The sequence below is a fragment of the Oncorhynchus kisutch genome, linkage group LG6 (assembly GCF_002021735.2).
Source record: "Oncorhynchus kisutch isolate 150728-3 linkage group LG6, Okis_V2, whole genome shotgun sequence".
In the NCBI taxonomy this organism is placed as follows: domain Eukaryota; kingdom Metazoa; phylum Chordata; class Actinopteri; order Salmoniformes; family Salmonidae; genus Oncorhynchus; species Oncorhynchus kisutch.
The window spans coordinates 71,038,081-71,060,668 of NC_034179.2; the positions used below are offsets into that span (position 1 = coordinate 71,038,081).

At 47.6% G+C, this 22,588-nt stretch overlaps 1 protein-coding gene across 6 annotated transcripts in view; it reads right to left on the reverse strand.

Moving 5' to 3' along the window:
• Positions 1-310: 310 nt before the first annotated feature.
• The window catches only part of srcin1a (SRC kinase signaling inhibitor 1a), a 91,484-nt gene continuing 69,206 nt past the window's right edge, over positions 311-22,588 (reverse strand). For 5 of the 6 annotated variants that reach the window (XM_031827344.1, XM_031827348.1, XM_031827347.1 and 2 more), the window contains 8 exons: positions 22,178-22,496; positions 21,484-21,760; positions 21,137-21,285; positions 20,901-21,050; positions 19,444-19,533; positions 18,210-19,328; positions 16,365-16,496; positions 311-6,132 (listed from right to left, as the gene is read on the reverse strand). In XM_031827344.1, the coding sequence (XP_031683204.1) occupies positions 6,130-6,132; positions 16,365-16,496; positions 18,210-19,328; positions 19,444-19,533; positions 20,901-21,050; positions 21,137-21,285; positions 21,484-21,760; positions 22,178-22,496 (2,239 nt within the window). In that variant the 3' untranslated portion in view covers positions 311-6,129. The remainder of the gene's footprint in view (positions 6,133-16,364; positions 16,497-18,209; positions 19,329-19,443; positions 19,534-20,900; positions 21,051-21,136; positions 21,286-21,483; positions 21,761-22,177; positions 22,497-22,588) is intronic. The other variant, XM_031827349.1, reaches the window with a different exon arrangement.

The window sequence follows — 22,588 nt, forward strand, 5'->3', positions numbered from 1 at the left end:
AATTCATGACTCAAGTACTTGCTTACCCCAGAGTGGGTCCGTGACCTGCCAAGCCATTAGAAAGTCTATCTGCCCTGTAATCACATCGGAGTGTCCACGTTATGTAGGCAAATGAGACATCCTCCTAGCCCCAGGGAAGATGAGCGGTGAGAGCATTCCATACCCAGTTAACAATACTACAATGACCCATCCGAGGGCTGTCGCTGGACCCGTCGCAGAGCCTCCACCTACTGGCATGATACGTTATCAATCCCAAAAGGGAGAGAAGATCAACTTACTGTCTACGACAAAGCGAAACCCGGACTCCGACTGCACAAGAGAGCTGCACTTTATTAGACACACAACCACAGCAAGTATGTACAAAAGGAAGCAGGTTCAACTGCCAGTCTTCTCACAGAAAAAAAAAGAAAAATCACATTTCTCACAGAATATCATGGCATCCGCATTGATAAATGAGAATGTCCAGTATCAGTAGGTATTTATATAGATCTAATTTTTTTTCTCGTATTGTTGATTATGTCACGCTACTCTACAAGTGGGAGATCGTAATTGGTGTGTTTTTCTGGTGAAGGTGCGTTGAAGCGTCCCTGGATCGTTCTGGATTGTTGGGAACACTCCTCACTCTTAGCCATCATCACCGTAGCATCACTGATCACAGTGAGACTGAGCATGCCTGTGTCACAGAAAGATCCAAAGTAAAAAGGTCTGGTTCTCTACCGTTGTGAACCTTGAAAGTGGTACACCGCTTTTTCTATCTCGCTCTGTTTTTTAAGAAAACATGTAGACAACACTTTTCAACTGCACCGTGCGATTGCTTGACGATATTTCATGCATTGTTTTATAATATACCTTTGTAATCCATCATCTTTGAATGAATATAACATCATTTTGGACATAATATTTTGTTGAACTTTCTAGGAATTACTCAGTCTATTTACATATCATTTTGTTTTGTTTTCTTCTCGATGCCAAGATTTTGGAACATCCACACATTCATGTCAGAACCTCATACAGTTCTGTACACACCACAGACAGCAGGTCAAACAATAGACATATGTCTCTTTCATTTATTAAAAACAGAACCAAACACGTCTCAATAGACAAAGATTATGATGATGAAGAAAAAGCTAATGTTCAATATCTATCCACGTTACTGGCTCTTGGTTTGTCATTGAAACCTAAATGACGTTTCAATGCTGAGATCCTTCTCCGTTAATAACTTTGGGCCATGCTGATGTAATACCAGTATAGGGGTTTCTAGTATGGGCTATTCATTTTAGCCAAGGGTGAAGAACACATCAGTCAGGTATAGGGAGCGCTATGTAATACAAAGACTAGGACAGAGAATAGAAGAGGACTAAGTAAACCAACAGAAGTTACAAAGAAAAGGCACGCCCCTAAGAACAGGTCTAGGAACAGCTCCTCTTACCTCAAAATGAATGTTAGCTAGTGGAGGCCTGGGAGCAGACATTGTACTGGACCAGCTCAGGGGCAACCTCTCCCTTAACATACCAGTAGCATGGGCCAGCAGGCCAACAAAAGAGGAAACTCACACAACTGTTAAAAATAGTGCTAATAAAAATATCCCAGAATTAAAAATGAGCTCCACTGTATATTACATACCTGTCCTGTCTTCTATACAGATAAATATTTTCAAATCAATATAAAAATGTTCTGCTTATGAATAAATAATTTGCTAATGTGAACTACATTATCTCTCTTGAAGAATTGAAAACTGTACAAAATGCCTACTCATATAAATCCCCAAAAGAGGATGATTTAAATTGTACATTATAATAATTGAATCCAGACCTATGTGTCACACTTTCTTCACAATTATATTAATATCATACACAAACATCTTAACGAATATATATTTATATATGTATAATTATTTTACTTTTCATTTCAAGTTTGCAATGAACTCTCTCTCTGATTGCCAGGGGCTTTCACTACGAGTGCTTCCACTCTCCTCTCCTCATCCCCATGACCAATAAACCCCTCCAAGACTCAGCCATATTGAAATCTCCTGTCCAATAACACTCGTGCTATGGTGACTCAAAAAAGCATTGTCACGCAGTCTTGGGGTTCTCATCTTGGACTTTCCTGTGTAAAAGCAGTGAAGTGTGAAGACCTCCCGCACTTCCTCCCCATCACCCTGCCAGACGCAAAAGCATCGCTGGGAGTTACGGATTTGAGTGTGGAGTTGAATGAGTAAGTGAATTTCTTTCATTTGGCTTTCACTTCATAAAACCCAGGGCTTGAGTCCTGCATCGCTACAGTGCAGCCAGCGTGAGGCTTAACTAACTCGCTGCGCCGTGAGCTTGCCGTTTCCTCACTGACAGAACAGAGGGTGTGCTTATTGCGATGCCACGGCCACATTCTGACACACTCTGGTGTGTGTGTGGGCCAAAATGTACCCCTTTGTTCTGATCTTTACAACCATGTGTTGTCGGAGCCGCTGATGTGATTTGGGCCATCATACCAAGGTTCCTCGGCCTGAAAAACACAAACGTGCACATGATCTGTACTGCAATAAGCCTACAAGAACAGTATTTTGGTGAGTCTCCAATGAAACCAAAGTTCCAGAGGGTTCCAGCAGATAGGTCCACTCTGTTCTCTCATGGGGAAATTGCAACATCGATCATTTTGTGCAATTATAACAGTACCATGGCAGTCAGACATACAGGTCCAGTGGGAACCTCTTCCAAGAAGGGTTTGATTCATAGACACATCTCCCCCAAAGGACAGCACAGATAGCAAGTTGCAAAAAATAATAGCCTTCTTAAATTCAAAAGGGTGTCAAACATTGATGTCCAGATAAACCTGTCTAACCAGCCCTTTTACACCTCATGAACCCAGTAGAGAAGAGTTAAAGCACTTTGTTATTACACTAGCCTTCAAACATGAAAACCACAACCAATCTCCCCACCTCAAGCTGTCTGCACTTGACACCGGCCTCTTTCACAAGCAATTGTTTTCATCTCAATGCCACAAAGAATCGATTTCACGCACTTGTCTCCTGAACAGTTGAAGAATGAACGAGGACTACACACGGCCATAACCCCCTAGGTCGCCTTGGTGACGCATCACAGAAGAAAGAGAGCTTCAGAGTGTTTGCTGGCGTAAGATTAACAGCAGGGAAACCATCGACACGTCTTTGATGAAAGTGTGTTTCTATCCTTATAACACTTCCAAGCTCTTAAGTCAGCTGCGAGGAATGGAGCCAGTGATCTGCGTAAGCACTCCGGTTTATGGGGAGAACACTCATATACCCTGGAGCTGCCTTCGTACATGAACCGAATTATTCTCCGTAACATATATCACAGAACAAAAGCAGCCATTTCCAGTGGCAACCTTACTACTGCAAAACCAACAGCTGTGGGCTAAGCCCGCTTCTGTGTCGGGGGAGGTCCAGATAAACTCATTGTGGGTTTTGTCTCGAGCAAATGCTGAAAATACACACAGGCCAAAATGAAAGTCATTGTGCCGCATGTCTTGTAAATTATCAGCTAAATAATAATCAGCTGGTCCACATCTCCGGGAATTGAATTGAAATGGAATTCATTTGTGCCGTCGTTTCTCTCTCTCGAACATTCGGTTCCTTTTAACCATTCAAATCGATCACTACCTAGAGGACTGCATTATCAAACCGGTGTGGGTTAATTCATGATCAGTGGTTCCACAGTCATGAAATAGAGAAATGGGCAATCTAGTCAAGAGTTCTGACTCAAAACAACTGGAGACTGTGCTTTTCATAAGCAGTTTGGCGGATCTCCGTCTCACCGGCGTGTCGGAGACTGTGCGTGCATCTACTGCTGTATGCCGGTGCCTGGTCACGCGAGCGTGTGTTGAGTTCAGAGTGTAATCACTGCAGCAGGGAACTCCAGTCCAAGGCAAAACCCGTCCACTGTGGATACGTCCTGATTGTCGTGCAACATTCATGTCTACACATTCTACATTCTTTAACGATCAATTTCAATGTTTAAATATATTTTATTTTTCCCCCTTCTTCATTGCACCAGTTCAGTCGTTAAATAACTGATCTACTGTAACATCACATTACTGTTCCTATAATGTGCTATTGTGGGCGATACAATTGTGCGCAGACTCTCAAACCAGAGGACCTCAACAAAAGCAGCTCCCTGGCCTTTTCTTCCATTGCCAAACTGCTGTGTTAATAGTGGGGCCATAGAGAACGAGGGTAAGAACGGAATCAGATGCCGGAGAGAAGAAACCTTAAGCCACTCCAGGGATGTAGCATTAGATAAACAGTGGAATGTACAGTCACATTGAATGGGAGCCGTTTCATTCATGTAAACTCTTTACAAAACAGGGAGAACTATAGCACCAGTTTCGACTTCTACACAGGCGATGCAATAAGTCTGAAATAAAGAAAGGAACAAACAGAAAACGGTCTCAGAATGGAAACCACCACCTTGGTTTAGCTTTGTTTTTCTCTACAGATTCACATTGTGCCAGGTGATGGAATAAGACTGCTATAGCTCTGAACACACACGGCTACTGTACTGTACTCGTTGATTATTGCAACTCTACTTTGTATAATATAAGTCACAGTCTAGATATCACATCTACTCCACTTAGGTTCCATCCAGTAAGATTTGGCAAATGGTGCGATGATAAACTGAGGGTTCATAATGTACTGGCACTGTTTTTCTGTCCACCCAGACCAGACCAGACCGGACCAGACCAGACTAGGCCGGATCAGACCAGACTAGACAAGGCAGTGGGAGGGAGTGGAGGCCGAGGTCCATCTTTGAGCTCTCTCTCTGGGGGTCTGGGGAACTGTCAGTACTACTGAGTGGGAGAGCCAGAGAGGAACCACCATCAACTCTTGTACTGTATAATTATAGATATGTGAAGATTCTGGCTTCTGGACTGAGACCAAGGGCAGCAAAGTGACACTCAGAAAGTCAACTCTGGGGAACTCCCCACTAATATGTGTTGCTGCATGTGACTCTTGGAATTGAGGGCTAGGGTAGAGGGCGGGGCTAGTGTGTTTGTTTTCCTCTTCATTTTTGGCATGTGATGGTGCTTTGATTGCGCTCCTCCTCTTCCTCCACCTCCTCCTCCTCTCAACCACCCTCTTGTACTTCACTGTGAGTTGCTAGGGGAGACAGGTTTAGGCAGGGTCTTGCTGCCACGTTCCTTGTAGCTGTTGGAGCCGGAGTACTGCAGGCTGCGGCCGCTGGGCTTGAGCCCCATGGAGGAGAGGTTGAGGGAGGTCAGGGGGGTTGGGGAGGAGGGCGAGGAGGAGGGGGTGGAGGTGGTGGAGGTGGGGGAGGTGGAGGAGGAGGAAGAGGAGGTGGTGGTTGAGGTGGTGGTGGAGTTGGAGGAGCGGCCGTTGGGCAGGGGCAGGGAGGAGGCGCGCTGCTGCTCGCGGAGGAGGCGGTGTTGGCGGAAGGTGGAGGAGAGGAGCAGGGCCTCGGCGCTCAGGCTGGAGGCTGATAGGCTGGCGGCTGACAGGCTGGAGGCTGACAGGCTGGCCAGCAGTGCTTTGGCCTGGCTGGAGGAGACTGTCAGGGAAGACAGCGCCCCCTCCTGTGGATACTTCCTCAGACCCGGGGCGAACACAGTCGAGGCCGAACTGGAGGAGGACAGGCGGCCGGAGAAACTGGCAGCTTTGGTGCCTGACAGGAGGGGCTCAATACTGCTGCTGCTGTTCCCATGGGCCTATGGGTCAGACCCAGGGACAGACCAGGAAGAGGAGGAACAGGAGGAGGAACATGGAGAATTGGGGAAAATTGGAAAGGTTTCAGGGGGAAAAAGAGAAATGAAAAAAGAGAGTACAGTCATATAGTTGGTAGTGGTCCCCGACAGCACCCTTCCATTCACACAGACATGCGCACACACAAACATACAGAACACACACGCAAACACACCAAGGGGAGAGTGGTAGATATCTTGTGCATTGTGGGGTCAATGTAGGACATGAGAGGGTACAGGAGTCAGAGACTGCTAATACCCAGGTTAAGCCAACAGAGGGTAGGGGGGCTTAAGGGCATGGACTAGGAGTAGCAGGGGATGGGGTGGGGGTCAGATGCAGCTCTGTAGTCAGGTGGTTGGTGCTGAGGAGGAGTCTCGAGAGGACAGGCACGGGCTGGTCCCTCACTGTGCAGGGTCAGAGGTCACAGAGGCGCAGGTGGAGGGGCGGGCCGGGTGGTACAGGATGGCCCAGGAGGATCACACAGGTGACAGGGTGGTGGGTGAGGTGGTGGTGGCACCCCAGGAACAGGTGGTGTTGAGAGGCACAGGCAGGGTGGGGTGAGGGATGAGGGGTGAGAGGTGGGGGGTGAGGGAGGAGGGGTGAGATGAGAACAAGAGACAAACACAGGAAATTCAGGTTAGTATCAGCTAATGTTGATGCTAGCCAAGAGCGCCAAATACACAGAATGAGACAATACATTCTTTTTTTTGTATTATGATACCAACAGTCTGAAGTGAAAATGTAACAGAAGTGTACAGGGGTTACACTGCTGTTGTCCGTTACGGTTTTGACCGTTTTTTTAATGGCTGTCCGAGTCATTAAAAATGCAAAACACATTAAATGAACAGCATCACGCATTTTCCCCTTTGTGTGATGCTAGAGTACACCAGTAGATGACACTGTGTTGGCAGTGAGACATTGTGGTAACGCTGTACACATTATACCGTATAGGGGGTGTATTCTCTGTAAATGCAGTGTGCCAGCATTCAGTCTCTCTCATAGAGGAAGGCTGGAGGCGAGTGTCAGTGCCAGGGCATGGGCAGGAGACAGGCAGTGCCAAACGCTAACAGAGCTATGCCGGGAAACCACTGGTTTCCGAAGTAGGACTGATCACAGAGTAGGGGAACCTCACACACCCGTGCTCTGGCATAGCTCTGTTAGCGTTTGGCACTGCCTGTCTCCTGCCCATGCCCTGGCACTGACACTCGCCTCCAGCCTTCCTCTATGAGAGAGACTGAATGCTGGCACAGGTGTCATCAGTGCTTGTGGCTGGGGGATAAGAGGAAGAGGAAGAGTCTGATGTGACTATCCCAACTCTGTATCATCAGTCAGACAGACACTGGGAGAGAGAAATACCAGGTTTTATATCAAAGGCCATTGTTTATTTAGAGGTGACTTTGATTAAAACCAGGATTGCAAATCATTTGCTCTTGAATAACTCTTGTACATAAATATGTCAAAAGTTCTCTTCCACAAGGCAACCCACTATTTCTGAGAGGTTTCTACTCTGCCCTGCATGTTGATTGGTTGGAGGGTGTTAGTGTGGAGACAGAGGGGATTTGGTCTGTGTGGTTGGTCGGACAGCAGGTGCGTGTTATGTGGCCTGTGAGGCTTTAACCTGCTCTGTTGGCTGCTGCTGTCTGCTCCCAGAGAGAGGGGCTGTTCCTTCTGCCTGAGGACACCCTCTCTCTCCTCTCTCTCAAGCCTGTCTACCGCAACATTTATTCCGCTCTGTTAGTGCAGTAAGATAGCCTCCTCTCATCTCCAGAAGCTCAGAGCTGCCTGCCAAAAGACTGTGTCGTGGGACTGTCGTCGTCGTCGTCGTCCCCCCCCCCCCCCCCACACACACTAGCCTGCTTCACAGCCAGAAGTAATAAGAAGCGAAATGGGAAATGGAAATCGAGGATTGTGGTATGAAAAGGATTCACATTGTCATGGCCTCCTTGATCTGCGCCAAGGCCAACGAACCGAAATGGTGGCTTTGAACTGTCTGTTCTTATAACAGCTCAGTGATTTAAAAAATCCTCTCATGCCTGGATGGCTCTGACGTCTCCTGGTACTGTAGCAGTGCCTAATAACAAGCGGCACAACGGCACTGAGTATCATCTCACAATGCACTGTTCAGTCTCACACACACACACACACACACACACACACACACACACACACACACACACACACACACACACACACACACACACACACACACACACACACACACACACACACACAGTACAGACAGATAACGCAAATATGAAAGCTTTCGCACCACCGATAACGTCAATTCATAACACCACTGAGGATATAAGCAGAAAAGAGACAAACAGAGAAAGGATAGGAAGATTAAAGGAAAGCGTGATGACCAGAGAGAGAGAGGGTCAATGTAAGAGTTTGGGGTCAGGGGTCATCTCTGGGGAGAAGAGATCTCTTTACCTTCAGCTGTGGCTCCAGTAGAAATGACACCCATGGTGGGCATGTCTGGGTGGGTGTGAGTCAAAACAACACCATCAGTAGAGAGTGGGGCTACTAACTCACAACTCTATGAGAGTGGAGAAACTAACTTACAACTCTATGGGGGTGGGGCTACTAACTTACAACTCTATGGGGGTGGGGAAACTAACTTACAACTCTATAGGAGTGGGGCTACTAACTTATAACTCTATAGGAGTGGGGCGACTAACTTACAACTCAATGGGAGTGGGGAAACTAACTTACAACTCTATGAGAGTGGGGAAACTAAATTACAACTCTATAGGAGTGGGGAAACTAAATTACAACTCTATGAGAGTGGGGAAACTAAATTACAACTCTATGGGGGTGGGGCTACTAACTTACAACTCTATAGGAGTGGGGAAACTAAATTACAACTCTATGAGAGTGGGGAAACTAAATTACAACTCTATGGGGGTGGGGCTACTAACTTACAACTCTATGAGAGTGGGGAAACTAAATTACAACTCTATGGGGGTGGGGCTACTAACTTACAACTCTATGGGAGTGGGGCTACTAACTTACAACTCTATGGGGGTGGGGCTACTAACTTACAACTCTATGGGGGTGGGGAAACTAACTTACAACTCTATGGGAGTGGGGCTACTAACTTACAACTCTATGGGAGTGGGGCTACTAACTTACAACTCTATGGGGTGGGGCTACTAACTTACAACTCTATGGGGGTGGGGAAACTAACTTACAACTCTATGGGGGTGGGGCTACTAACTTATAACTCTATGGGAGTGGGGCTACTAACTTACAACTCTATGGGAGTGGGGAAACTAACTTACAACTCTATGGGAGTGGGGCTACTAACTTACAACTCAATGGGGGTGGGGCTACTAACTTACAACTCTATAGGAGTGGGCTACTAACTTACAACTCTATAGGAGTGGGGCTACTAATTTACAACTCTATAGGAGTGGGGCTACTAACTTACAACTCTATAGGAGTGGGGCTACTAACTCTAACTTACAACTCTATAGGAGTGGGGCTACTAACTTACAACTCTATAGGAGTGGGGCTACTAACTTACAACTCTATAGGAGTAGGGCTACTAACTTACAACTCTATGGGAGTAGGGCTACTAACTTACAACTCTATGGGAGTAGGGCTACTAACTTACAACTCAATGGGAGTGGGGAAACTAACTTACAACTCTATGGGAGTAGGGCTACTAACTTACAACTCTATGGGGGTGGGGAAACTAACTTACAACTCTATGGGAGTAGGGCTACTAACTTACAACTCTATGGGAGTGGGGCTACTAACTTATAACTCTATGAGAGTGGGGAAACTAACTTATAACTCTATGAGAGTGGGGAAACTAACTTATAACTTGAGGTGGAGTAATGAGATAAGACCGACATCCATGGCATGTTATGTCAATACAAACAGCCTACTGTCAGTCATTGAGTATGGGTTTAGTAATGTCTTTGTTACTGTTGTTGTTGGTGCTATCTTAACTTATGGCCTGGTGCCGACTCTGAGAGAGATTGTTTTGGGTGTCTTTCCTTTGGGCGAGGGGATAGTGTTTTCACACAGCCTATTTTCAGTGTAATTATTTGCAACAGTCTGTGGACAAAGGGAGCACGCTGAGATCCTGTGTCCTCATACTGAAATAATGTGGGCTGGAAGGAGGCCACTCCACCCCTACAGCTTTCCAAAAACAGGGAAGAAGAGGGAGGGAACAAGAGACACACAGGGAGAGAGAGAAAGACAGGTGGGAAAAGAGAGACACAGGGGGAGAGAGAGAAAGACAGAGGTGGAAAAAGAGACACAGGGGGAGAGAGAGAAAGACAGGTGGGAAAAGAGAGACACAGGGGGAGAGAGAAAGACAGGTGGGAAAAGAGAGACACAGGGGGGGAGAGAGAAAGACAGGTGGGAAAAGAGAGACACAGGGGGAGAGAGAGAAAGATAAAGGTGGGAAAAGAGAGACACAGGGGGAGAGAGAGAAAGATAAAGGTGGGAAAAGAGAGACACAGGGGGAGAGAGAGAAAGACAGGTGGGAAAAGAGAGACAGCCAAATTGAAAGAACAATAAATAATAAGGATGAAAAAGATTGGGCAGTAAGGAAGGAGTGATGAATAAAACGCAGGAAGAGAGAGAAAGCGAGTGACAGCTGAAGGGAGCACACTGGGGGAAGCACTGAGCTCTTCATATTGAATAATCAGTGATTGCACTGACACAACTGGTTACTGATTTGCCTCAGCCTACATTGGGAGATGTTTACCTACATAGCTACTAGTCAGCCCAGTCTCATAACACATTCTCTCTATATATTATATATGCATCTCTCTCTCGGTCTCTCCCTACATCTTTCTCTGCCCAGCCCTCTCTCTCTCTCTCTCTCTCTCATACGCGCTCTCTCTCTTCAATTCAAATGGCTTAATTGGCTTCTCTCTCTCTCTGCATGCTGGGAGTGGTTGGTACATGCTGGGAATTGTTTGAGTGAAGGAGTCGTGTGTTGTGGAGAGTTAGATATTCACAACTTTCTTTCGGTTTGCTATTTCTTGGTGGCATTTTTTGGTTTTCTTCTGTGCATGATTAAGGTTATTATTTTTGTTGTGGTAGAATTAAGTATTTTGTTTTTCGTATCGAAATTACCCTGATTTTGGCGCGGTGGTATTTCTTAAAGAAGAGTGTCTGGTTGATCAGATGGTTGAGCATGGTGTACTTCTTAAAGAAGAGTGTCTGGTTGATCGGATGGTTGAGCATGGTGTACTTCTTAAAGAAGAGTGTCTGGTTGATCGGATGGTTGAGCATGGTGTACTTCTTAAAGAAGAGTGTCTGGTTGATCGGATGGTTGAGCATGGTGTACTTCTTAAAGAAGAGTGTCTGGTTGATCGGATGGTTGAGCATGGTGTACTTCTTAAAGAAGAGTGTCTGGTTGATCGGATGGTTGAGCATGGTGTACTTCTTAAAGAAGAGTGTCTGGTTGATTGTATGGTTGAGCATGGTGTACTTCTTAAAGAAGAGTGTCTGGTTGATTGTATGGTTGAGCATGGTGTACTTCTTAAAGGAATGTTTATTCAAGTAACACCACTTTTTTTCTCTGTCAACAAGGGTAACGATTTCAAATGTACCACCGTTTATTCCAAATGAGCTATTGGAGCGCGAGTTATTGCGCTTTGGGAAGTTCGCCAGTTCAATTAAGGTTGTCCCGTTGGGTTGCAAACACCCGGTGTTGAAACAGGTTATGTCATTTCGGCGACAGGTGTTTATGTTTTTGGACTCACCGGAGCAGACTTTGGAGTTATCGTTTAAAATCAAGTATGACAATAGAATGTATATGGCTTATGTTAGTACGGGTAGTCAACGGTGTTTTGAGTGTGGGGATGTTGGTCATAAGCGACATGTTTGCCCGAAAAGGGAGAAGGCAGAGGGAGGGGCGCAGGTGGTCATCGATAGCGGTAGAACAGCCACAAGCACCAGTTGCTGAGGAACAAGTTATCCGGAGTTGCAACTTGTATTAGAGGGAAATGTTATGCAGCAGAAAAATATTGTTGTAGAAGTTAAGGATGTATCTGAAGAGCCAGTTCCTCAGATTAGTGAGCAGGTGCCCAGTACGAGTGCTGGGGTAAAGGAGGGGGTTCATGTGGAGCTAGGCTCCCAGGGAGTGGAGGAGATGCCCACTATGAGTAATGGGGTACAGGAGGGGGTTCATGTGGAGCTAGGCTCCCAGGTAGTGGAGGAGATGCCCACTATGAGTAATGGGGTACAGGAAGGAGTTCATGTGGAGCTAGGCTCCCAGGTAGTGGAGGAGATGCCCACTACGAGTGCTGTGGTTCATGTGGAGCTAGGCTCCCAGGTAGTGGAGGAGATGTCCACTATGAGTAATGAGGTTCAGGTGGGGCTAGTCTCCCAGGTAGTGGAGGAGATGCCCACTACGAGTGCTGGGGTTCATGTGGGGCTAGGCTCCCAGGTAGTGGAGGAGATGCCCACTATGAGTAATGAGGTTCAGGTGGGGCTAGTCTCCCAGGTAGTGGAGGAGATGCCTGGTACGAATGATGAGGTGCAAGTGGGGAGTGTTGAAAGGGGTGTGGTAGAGGGGAGTCAGTTGTCTGTGGTCTCAGCTGAGGATCAGGAGAAGGATATGGATATCTCTTTTGATATGATAGCAGCTGGTGAGGACTCAATTTACGATCTAGAGGAGGTAAATGGGTTTCTGGATCAGACTTTTGGGAAATCTGTCAAATTGGCAGATTATTTTGACGTTGATAAATTTGTGAGGTCAGCTGTGATGTTACAGAAGACAGTGGGGTTAGACCAATTGAGTGAGAAGAAGCTGTTTCGCTTGAGGAAATTTGTTACTGCTGTCACAGCAGCAAAAGGTGGTGGGAAACGTGGTCAGGTTAATAAGAGAAGATTAAAATAATGATGATGATCATGCTTCATAGGGTGTATTTTTTCTCGTTGGTTTCTCTGTGGTTTCTTCTGCTTTTCTTTTCTCTTTTCTATATGGAGGCACTAAGGGTAGGCTCTCTCAATATGAATGGGGGAAGGGACAGGAATAAGAGGGCTTGGGTATTAGAAGTAATAAAACAGAAAAGGCTTCATGTAGTTTTCCTACAGGAGACACATAGTGATGAGGGAAATGAGGTTGACTGGGGTATGTGGTGGGAGGGGCAGCATATACTCAGTCATGGTGCTAATTTCAGTGCTGGGGTGGCAATCTTGTTTTCCTCAGGTTTAGGAGTGACTGTCAAGGTGGATGTTATGTTTTTCTTTTTCTTTTTTCTTTTTTATGTTTATGCTCCTAATAAGAGTACAGAGCGTATTGCTGTATTTGATCAAATAAAGGAAACCTTAAGACAGTGTGACCAAGAGGGGTGTATGGTTTTAGGGGGGAACTGGAACTGTACAGTTGATCGCACCGCTGAAGAACCTCACCTGCGGTCAGCCACTTGCCTGTCTGGACTATTAACTGAGTTTGAGCTTTCTTCTGTGTGGAGAGTAAGGAATGCAAAAGTTAAGCAGTACACATGGCTAAAAGTTAATGAAGGTCGTGTCAGTGCAGCAAGGTTAGACAGGTTGTAAGTATCTGAGCAATACTGTTGTAGGGTTGGAAGGTTAGACAGGTTGTATGTATCTGAACACTACTGTAGTAGGGTTGGAAGGTGTGCCATTACTACTGTGGGTTTCTCTGATCATCATATTGTTACTGTTGATATTCACTTGTCCTGTTCATGAAGGTCATCACCTTACTGGTATTTTAATGTTAAATTGTTACATGATGTCATGTTTTGTGAAAGGTTTGTGTTGTTTTGGGAATAATGGAGGGTTACAAAAGGGAATTTTGATTCCTTGAGACGATGGTGGGAGGTTGGGAAGGCCTCCCACCAATCAAGGCCCTTGAACAGGCCATCAAGTCTATTGAATTGAAGCTGTTCACTCAGAACGACCCTGGACTAGTCATGAACTTACAGGACAAGAGACATGAACCGAGGTCGTTTCTGCATGAAAGAGTGAAGGGTGCCTTGATTAGGTCTCGTTTCGCTTCCCTCAAGGATATGGATTCTCCTAGCGCTTAAAAAAATTAACTAGGACAGTCGACATTGCAACGTAAACAGATGGTCTGCCTTCGTCTCCCTGGTGGGAAGGTGACCACGGATGACAGTGAAATGCATCAACATGCCGTGGATTTCTACTCGGCCCTCTATAAGTCGGAGGATTGTGACTCTCTGTGTACTGAACAGTTGTTACACGGTCTTCCTCAATTGGGACCTGAGCAGAGAGTCGCATTGGACTCTGACATTACACTGCAAGAGCTGTCCACAGCAGTTATGCAGCTCTCAACAGGCCGAGCCCCAGGCATTGATGGTTTACCATCTGAGTTTCATAAGCACTTTTGGGGGTCTATTGTAGAGGATTTTTATGAAGTGGTGTGTGAATCCTTTCATGAGGGTTCTCTTCCTGTATCCTGTCAACGTGTGGTGCTTTCACTGTTGACAAAAAGGGGGATTTGGCTCTCATTAAAAATTGGAAACCTGTTGCTTTGCTGTGCGCAGAATACAAAATTGTTTCTTAATGTCTCTCAAACTGGTTGAAAGAGTATCTGGGATTGTTGGTCCACAAGGACCAGTCCTACTGTGTACCTGATCGCTCTATCGTTGATAACTTGTTTCTGATAAGAGATGTTTTAGACATTTGTAAACTGTCTGATGTAAATGTGGGTTTACTTTCTTTGGATCAGGAGAGGGCTTTTGATCGTGTGGACCACAGTACTTGTTTAAAACGATGAAAGCCTTTGGGTTTGGGGATGTTTTTTTGTCTTGGATGAATTTACTGTATGCTGGGGCCTCGTGTATGGTGAAGGTGGGGGGTGGTTTGAGTTGCACCATCCCTGTCCAAAGGGGCATCAGGCAGGGATGCCCAATTTCAGGGAATTTATTTAGTCTGGTGATTGAACCAATGCTTTGTTATTTAAGAGCGAAGCTTACTGGTTTCTCTGTGCCAGGTGTAATGAAAGGGTCGCACTGTCTGCGTATGCAGATGACGTGACAGTTTTTATTACAGGGGGGGATGTTAAGGTTCTCTCAAACACTTTAAAGGTGTATGAGGGGGCCTCCTCAGCTAGAGTCAATTGGGGAAAGAGTGAAGCTCTGTGGACAGGTCATCTTCAGATGGGGTCCACTCCACGGTTACCAGGGGGCTTCAGTGGGGCAGAGATGGGATGAAGACTTTGGGTTTTTTTTCTAGGCTCCGATGTCTTTCAGAAAAAGAACTGGGAGGGTGTAGTGGAGAAAGTGTGTGCCAGACTGTCAAGATGTAAATGGGTGCTGCCCCAGCTGTCTTATAGGGGACGGGTCCTGGTAGCTAATAATCTTGCTGCCTCTACCCTGTGGCACAGACTAATGATGTTGCAGCCACCAAAGGGTCTGGTACAAGAGCTTCAGAGGACCCTTGTAAATTTCTGCTGGTCTGGACAACACTGGATTAAAGCTGCAGCCCTGTACCTGCCACTGCACGAGGGTGGCCAAGGCCTGGTGGAGATTTCCTCTAGGATCATGGCTTTCCGGCTTCAAGCAGCTCAGAGACTGTTGTACAGTGACGGTTCTAGCTGGTCCCTTCCCAACTGTATATATTGGGGCCAAAGTACAGGTATAGTCAAAAGGGTGTAGTTGTGTTGCTTAATTTTGTGTTAGGGGCTGCAAAATTAGAGATATGGAAGACCCGAAAGAACAGTATTCGGGGACAGGGGTCTGTGGATGTGGTGGGAATGCTGGAGGGAATGTTGGCAGCGAGACTGAGGGTTGAGTTTGCCTATTATAAACTTGTCAACAATATTGATCTGTTTATGAGTATATGGGGTATTCAGAGGCTGTTGTGTTTAGTTACTGTGGAGGAGGATTTGGAGTTGTGCTTTTAATTGATGTGTAACTATGGTTTTGTATTAGAATTTATTGTGTTGTGGACTCCCAGACCCAATAAAGATGATTTAAAAATAATTTTTAAAACTCTCTCACTCACACACACACACACACACACACACACACACACACACACACACACACACACACACACACACACACACACACACACACACACACACACACACACACACACACACACACACACACACACACACACACACACACACACACACACACACCTCTCTCTCTTGATTCACATGAATGGCTCCCTCTCTGAATTCCCAATCAAAGTATTTTTAGCATGTAGAGGGGGTTTAGGTGCACTTCAGTGCTCTGGTATTTTTCAAGTAACATTGACATTAAAGCTTATTTCATTGACATGACTCCTGCCTGCACCAGAGAAGAAAGTTCTCTCTCAGCATGACTTTGTTCTGACACGGCTGATCAGTTCCATTTCCCCGTCTCCCCTGGGTCCCCTTGCATCTCCCAACTTATAACCCAACATCCTCCAAAACCTTCAGATGCCCTGGTGCACTACACTATCTATTCCATACACTATCTATATCCCCTTTATCAAACAGGACCCTAGTAGTACTAGTGGCTCTGGCTAATCCATCGACAGTCTATGGACTAAGAAGTCACACCAAGATATGGAGGTACACTAGTACAACAGTGGAATAGGCTACCTTGTGCAGAAGATTGAGGTGTGGGGTCAGTTAGGTAGGGGCAGTCAGTAGTAGATGATCAGTCTCACTAGAATACAGTACCTGCTGCTGGCCCTTGAGGAAGTCTTCCCTCTTGCCAGTTTTGGTCTTCTCTGTGCTGCTCTGCTGCAGGTGCTTCAGTCGAGAGGCAGCCGAGGAGTGGACTTTACCCACAGCTGAAGAGCTGTTGCCTCCCTGGAGAAGGAGACAAGGAGAGGAGAAGAGGGGAGAGATGTGAGTATTAGTGTCACAGAGGACGAACAGATTTACATTTCATTCCTTTTAATCAGACATATACCAACTCAATAGAAGCTCTCACCCAGTACCCCCGCCGGCTGCTGAAAGCCCTAAGATCAGGGTCCTCACTCTAGCCCTCGCTGAAACACCTCCCTGCTATCCGCCCCACTGACTTTCTATACATCATTACACACTGGCTGCAGAAGATCTGACAAACAGGTGAATATGGAAATGGAAAATTCAAAGTGGTGTTTGCGTAGCGTGGCTGCACCAGGGGCTCCATCATACGATGTAGTCGGCTCAACCATTTTCTCTGCCTCTAATATGCAAAAAGTAAATATGCACTCACTCACTCCAACACACATCCTATCTACTCCCCAACCTCCTCCACACACGCACATGGGCTAATAGGAAAGGCAGTGCATATGATTACAGGAGACGGAGCGCCCAGTATGGTATGCTAATATGAATCATTCAGGGGTAGAGTAGGGAACCTGGGTGAAGGATCTGATTGGCCTAATGAGACCCAGTCAAAGGCAGTGGTGGTTACAGTGCTAAGGGCGATGCAACAAGGCGTGAAAACGCTGCAACTCCACACGAAACCCCACGTCAAGCCCACGGAAGCTGTTTCTCCAGCTGAACGGCCGAGAGGAGAAACAGTCCCTGACAGTCAGCCCCACTGTAGCTTGGCACTCCACTGCAGTTGGACTGAATGAAAGTCCATGTACACACTGAAACAACATGGTGGTCCATGCTACAGTCTACCTCTTCGCCTGTCTATCTCTAACTCTCTATCTATCATCATTATTCAACCATGTATTTCATTTTGGGAGCTTTACAAGGAGAGTTGACCTAAAGGTGAAATGACAAACTCCGACTCCCAGCATGCAATGAGCCCTCCGAGGTCTGGTCTGCCCTATGCTAATGATTTACTATGGGATAATGAAAACAACAGTGTGTGTCTGTATTCAGTTTCAGACCAATTTGTAAACAAGTTTCAACATTTAGTTTGTCGATAAGCCGAAAGAAAGTTCAAGGTAAAGCCATAATAGTAGGATGCAGGTAACTGGTAATTGATTACAGAGACGAGAGAAGTAGCGAAGGACAAAGACAAGACAAAGACAAAGACGTGAAGAGAGGGGGGAAATCAAGAGGGGAGAGAAAGAGAAATGACAGTTTATTGCAGCAGAGATTGGACTTGCCCTGGTTTACAGAGTAGAAACAGAGGATCAATGAAAAGACAATGAACAGCCCGTCTCCAAGTGGACAGTAGCCCCACATAACTAATCACAGTACAGAGAAGGAGAGCATCTGCTGCAGGCCTCTTGGAGTTGAACAGATTAAAGATTTAAAGCCTTCAGGATTTAAAACATTGTTTGGACTGACAAAATCTACCCGTTTTCACAGGGAGCAGACGACAGATTACTTCTATGTGGGAATTGGCAAGTTGAGTGGTTCAACGGAGGTGTGAGGTATAACTCCATGTGAGGTTGGTGTGTTATGTGCAGTCAGATTCCCTCTGAAGTCAATAGGAGGAAGACGAGATAAAGCCTCAGCTTCAGCAGAAACAGCAACCCCAACACTTAAAGCCAAAAAGACAGAAGAGGATAGAGAGAAGTGAGTGCATTCCCTCTAAAGAGCAGAGTCTATGCAGGGGTGCATGTTATAGACCTTGGTCATCGTGGCAGGAGTGTAGGAGGGTTTGGGCTTGGGTGGGACTGGGGGCTTCTTGGTCTCTGAGGTGCTGGTGCCAGGCATCTGGGCTGGGGCTGGAGCCTCTGACAAGGAAGTGTCAGTGGGGAGTGTGCGGTTGGAGAGATGCACTGTGGTGGGGTGGCCACTAAGCTCCAGCAGGGTGTTCTCCAGCTCACGGATGGTTTCATCCAGGCTGTCCAGCCTGCTGTAGGTGCTGCTCCTAATGTCCTCTCCCTGCTTCCAGGGGTTCAGTCCCTGTTCTTCCCTGGCCTGGCTCTCCTTACAACCTGCAAACCCTTTGGGTTTCACTGCTGCTTCTGCAGAGTCCTGACTGGGCTCTGGAAGGGTGGCTAGAATGCTCTTTGTTCCAGTGCTGTGAGGGAGTTTCAGGTTCCTGGCCCCTGTCTCCACCCCTCTTCTCAGAACCTCTCTCAGAGAGTCCTGCTGCTCAGGGGCGAGAGTTATCCTGGAACCCAGGGTACCGAGGCTGCTGCTCAGGCTGCAGTGAGAAGATCCTGCTCTGGGCTTGGGGTCCACCTTGGTTGACCCTGTGTCTTCCTCCCTGCCCAGCAGTAACTGCAGCTTCCTGTAGGCCTCTCTGACCGTCACAGTCTCCCTGAAGAGTACCAGTAGTGGAGCCCCACACAGACGGGTTTCCGTGCTTTCCTCTAAAGGCTGAGGTGGGATGGTGAGTGTCTGTAGAGCCTCTCCCCAGGTCCTGCTGAGCTTCTGGGCCTCCGAGGGTGACATCACCATCACCCCCAGCTCAGTCAGCACCAAGGACAGCTCTTCTCTCTCCTCCCTCTCTTCCTCCTTCTCAAAGGAGTCCAGGATTCTCAGCTCCCCCCGCCGAGAGGGCTTCCTCTGGGGCTGGCTGACGGGATCCTTCCCCTTAGAGACCTCCTGGATCCGGGGGACTGTCTGGGGAGGAACAGTCTGGCTCTGGGACTGGTCCACTGTTGGGGACATCTGATGGTCCTGTGTCAAGTCTCTGACAAAGCCTTCTGAGGGAGAGAGTGAAACTGACACACACTCTGTCAGCACAATCCGGGGGACAGGAGAGAAGGATGGACCAGGAAGGGCCGTGCTCTGTGCCTGTTAAACAAAATGGGTGATTAGAAGTAATAGTCCAACATACATTCAATAAGATAAAATAGGATTGTTTTCTAAACAGTGTAATGGTAATTGACTGGTTCATTAGGACACTAACCTGTGAGTGTGATGCCAGTATGCTGGCAGTGCAGTCTGAGCTGCCCTGCTTCCACTGTAGGCCAGAGCGGTCCAACGATGCTCTAGACAGCTGGTAGACACAGTGTAGAGTTTCACAACTGCTCACACACACACACGCACACGCACACACTGGCACACTCTAACACACACACGCACATCCATGCACTTCAGAGCACTGCAACCAACACAGAGAGTGACTAGTCACAGGAGTGTTTGTGTGTAAGGAAGAGTGATCACTCCATCAGGGAGTGAGTGTGTGTTGGTATAGGGTGTGTGTGTCGTCTGGAGACAGTGTGTTTAGGGGTGTGTGCTGGTAGTGTAGAACAAGGGGAGTGCTGGACCAAAGGGCTACATTTAAAACAATAGTACAAACTCCTTTACTTTCCCTACAGCACCAAGCAGAATACGGTCAGTGTACATTCTGTGTGCTGGTGACCAGCTGCTGTGTTTGACAGGAGACCCTGTGGAGAGCACTCTGCAGGTAGAGATAAAAGGTGAGGATGGGACTGTGTACTCTGGGAGGGGGTGTAGAGATCAGGGATGGAACATGGGAGTGTGTATTTCAGGGAGGGGATAGAAGGGTGGAAGTGTTAGTTCGAGGAGGAAGGTGAGGGCAGTCTCAGGAAGCAGCAGTCCACACAAGCCCTCGTGAGGTCAGGGAGGGCGTTACCTTGGTGCCCGGGGCCCCTGGGGGCCATAGGTCAAGGCTGGAGGGGGGCACGCTGGTCCTGCTGTGGGGGACACTGGGCAGGGACAGGGGAGGGGGGTGGCTGAGCCTGAGGGGTGTTCTCTGAAACAGCTGGCCAGGGGAAGGGTAGGAGGGAGGGGAGGTTGAAATAATGTAAATAATGGTTAAATTAGTATAAATTATCCATGATATCAAGATCAATTATTATAACGGGTCTATCAAAATGACAGTAAAAAAAAAGAATTATCAGTCCAATTTACTGTTTCCAGCAGGGCATCAGAAAGACAAACACACAACTCAACACTTCATTTGGGTCCACGTGGCCAGGCTGGGTTGGTCTGTGAGCTCTGGGTGACACTCTGTGTGTGTGTGATTAAGCTGTGTGATCAGCAGTAATCTGGGCCCACAGTGAATGGACTCTCTGTCTCAATGAGGAGGCCTGGGGTGTGGAGGACATATGGCACCTGCTGCTTTGACCTGACCATCCTCTCTAACACACCAAGCAGCCAGCTAATGAGGCCTACAACGGTCGTGAGTGTGTGTGTGTGTGTGTTTGTGTGTGTATATAGCTACAAGCTCTAGGCCAAATTAGGGGCAAAATTAGGGAAGCAGAGGAAGTGCCGTTTTTCAGCAACATTTCCCATTCCGTCCACCCTTACCTAAAATCCTTCAGGGACCACTTCTACTAATACTATATCAACTCTGCAAACACTATTAATCCACTATTTCCGAAGCTGGTATACCAGTACCTCCAGTTCAGCAGCGATCTTGTCCTCCTCTCCCTCCTCCTTGTCTCCAGAGGCGATGGTGGGAGGGGTGGACGCAGGACGCAGGTTTTCAGACACCGTCCGTCGCAGCTTCACATAGGGCTTCTGTGCTTCTGCCTCCTCCACCTCCGACTTACACACATACATAGTGGAGATCAGAAACTAGGCAGGAGGTGCGTGTGTGTGTGAATATACATCCATGCCTCATGCTCTGTCACCTTCATGCTCTTGCCGGGGATAAGGGTCTCTCCACTGCGGGTGATCAGGCCAGCCGGGGATGATGGGAAGCTGCGTCGAGGTGGTGGGGGAGGGGGCGACTTCGAGGGCTTCTCTGTACGATAGCGAGTCACTGTCAGCTGCTCTGCATCTGTGGCAGGCAGGGCAGTACCATGGGCACCCGTTAGAGATACCGGACACAGTACCTTCATACTGGCACCACAGCCAACCCTGACACATTCAGGAGCTGAGTATGTGACAAAACACTGCTTCCCATCAGTACATCAAAAAAACAACAACGCAGTACTGTTACCTCTGTTGGGTGAGGAGAGGTCTGATGTATCCTTACCAGAACCACGTCTGGAGCCAGGTTCCTTCCCCGAGAGCTTGTGTGTGGCGTGCTGGGGCTTGGTAGGGCGGTGCTCTGTGGTCCCTCCCCCACTCTGGGGGGTCTGAGACTGGGAGGGTGTGTTGGAGGAGGGCTTGTTGATCTGCTTGGCGGCAAAGTCCAGGTCTGGGATGGCCTTCATCAGCTCAGCCTGGGTCTCCTCCAGCAGACGGTTGATGTCTTGAGCACTGTACTGGGTCAGACTGGCCCGCTTCTCCTCCCAGTCCCTCTCTGCTGCCTGGGGAGGGGGAACCATAGAGAGATATAGCACAGGGAGGGATATTGTATACACACGCAGACACACACACACACACACTCACCACAGGAGGTTGGTGGCACCTTAATTGGGGAGGACGGGCTTGTGGTCATGACTGGAGCAGAATCAGTGGAATGGTATAAAATACATCAAACATGTGTCTCCATGTGTTTGATACCATTCCATTCGCTCCGTTCCAGCTCTTATTATGAGCCGTCCTCCCCTCAGCAGAATCCACTGACACTCACTCACACATGTGCAGACATCCACACTTGCAGACTCACTCATGCCTACGCACACTCTCCTCCAAAACCTATACATACCGTATCATCATACCAATGTTACACTAGGACAACTACAGACTAAACACAAGAATGGAGTAACAGAAGGGTTCCTTACCAGTCGAACCTCCACAGACACAGCCTTATCAGCGGCAGCGCGGTTGGCCAGCTCTTCCAGGGCCCGGCCCTTGTGAGGCACAGGGGGATGATTGTCCCTGTGAGGGCCAGAGGAGGGGTGGCTGGGTCCATGACCATGACTGTGACTATGGCTGTGGCTGGAGTGGGGGCTCCAGTTAGACAGGCTGCTGCCGCCCCTCAGGTCACTGAGGTTGAGAGGGGGGCTGGTGGGCATGTCAAAGTCAGAACTCTTACGGAAGTCCTCACTGCTGTGCTTGGGGAAGTCCTCCTGCTTCTTCCACACGCCCTCGTTCACTTGCCTGACCACACAAACACAGCCAGTGTCAGGCGATGCCAGTAACGTCTGTATATCGGCCGTTATGTGGTCAGTGCTGGTGGGCTGTGGCTAGAC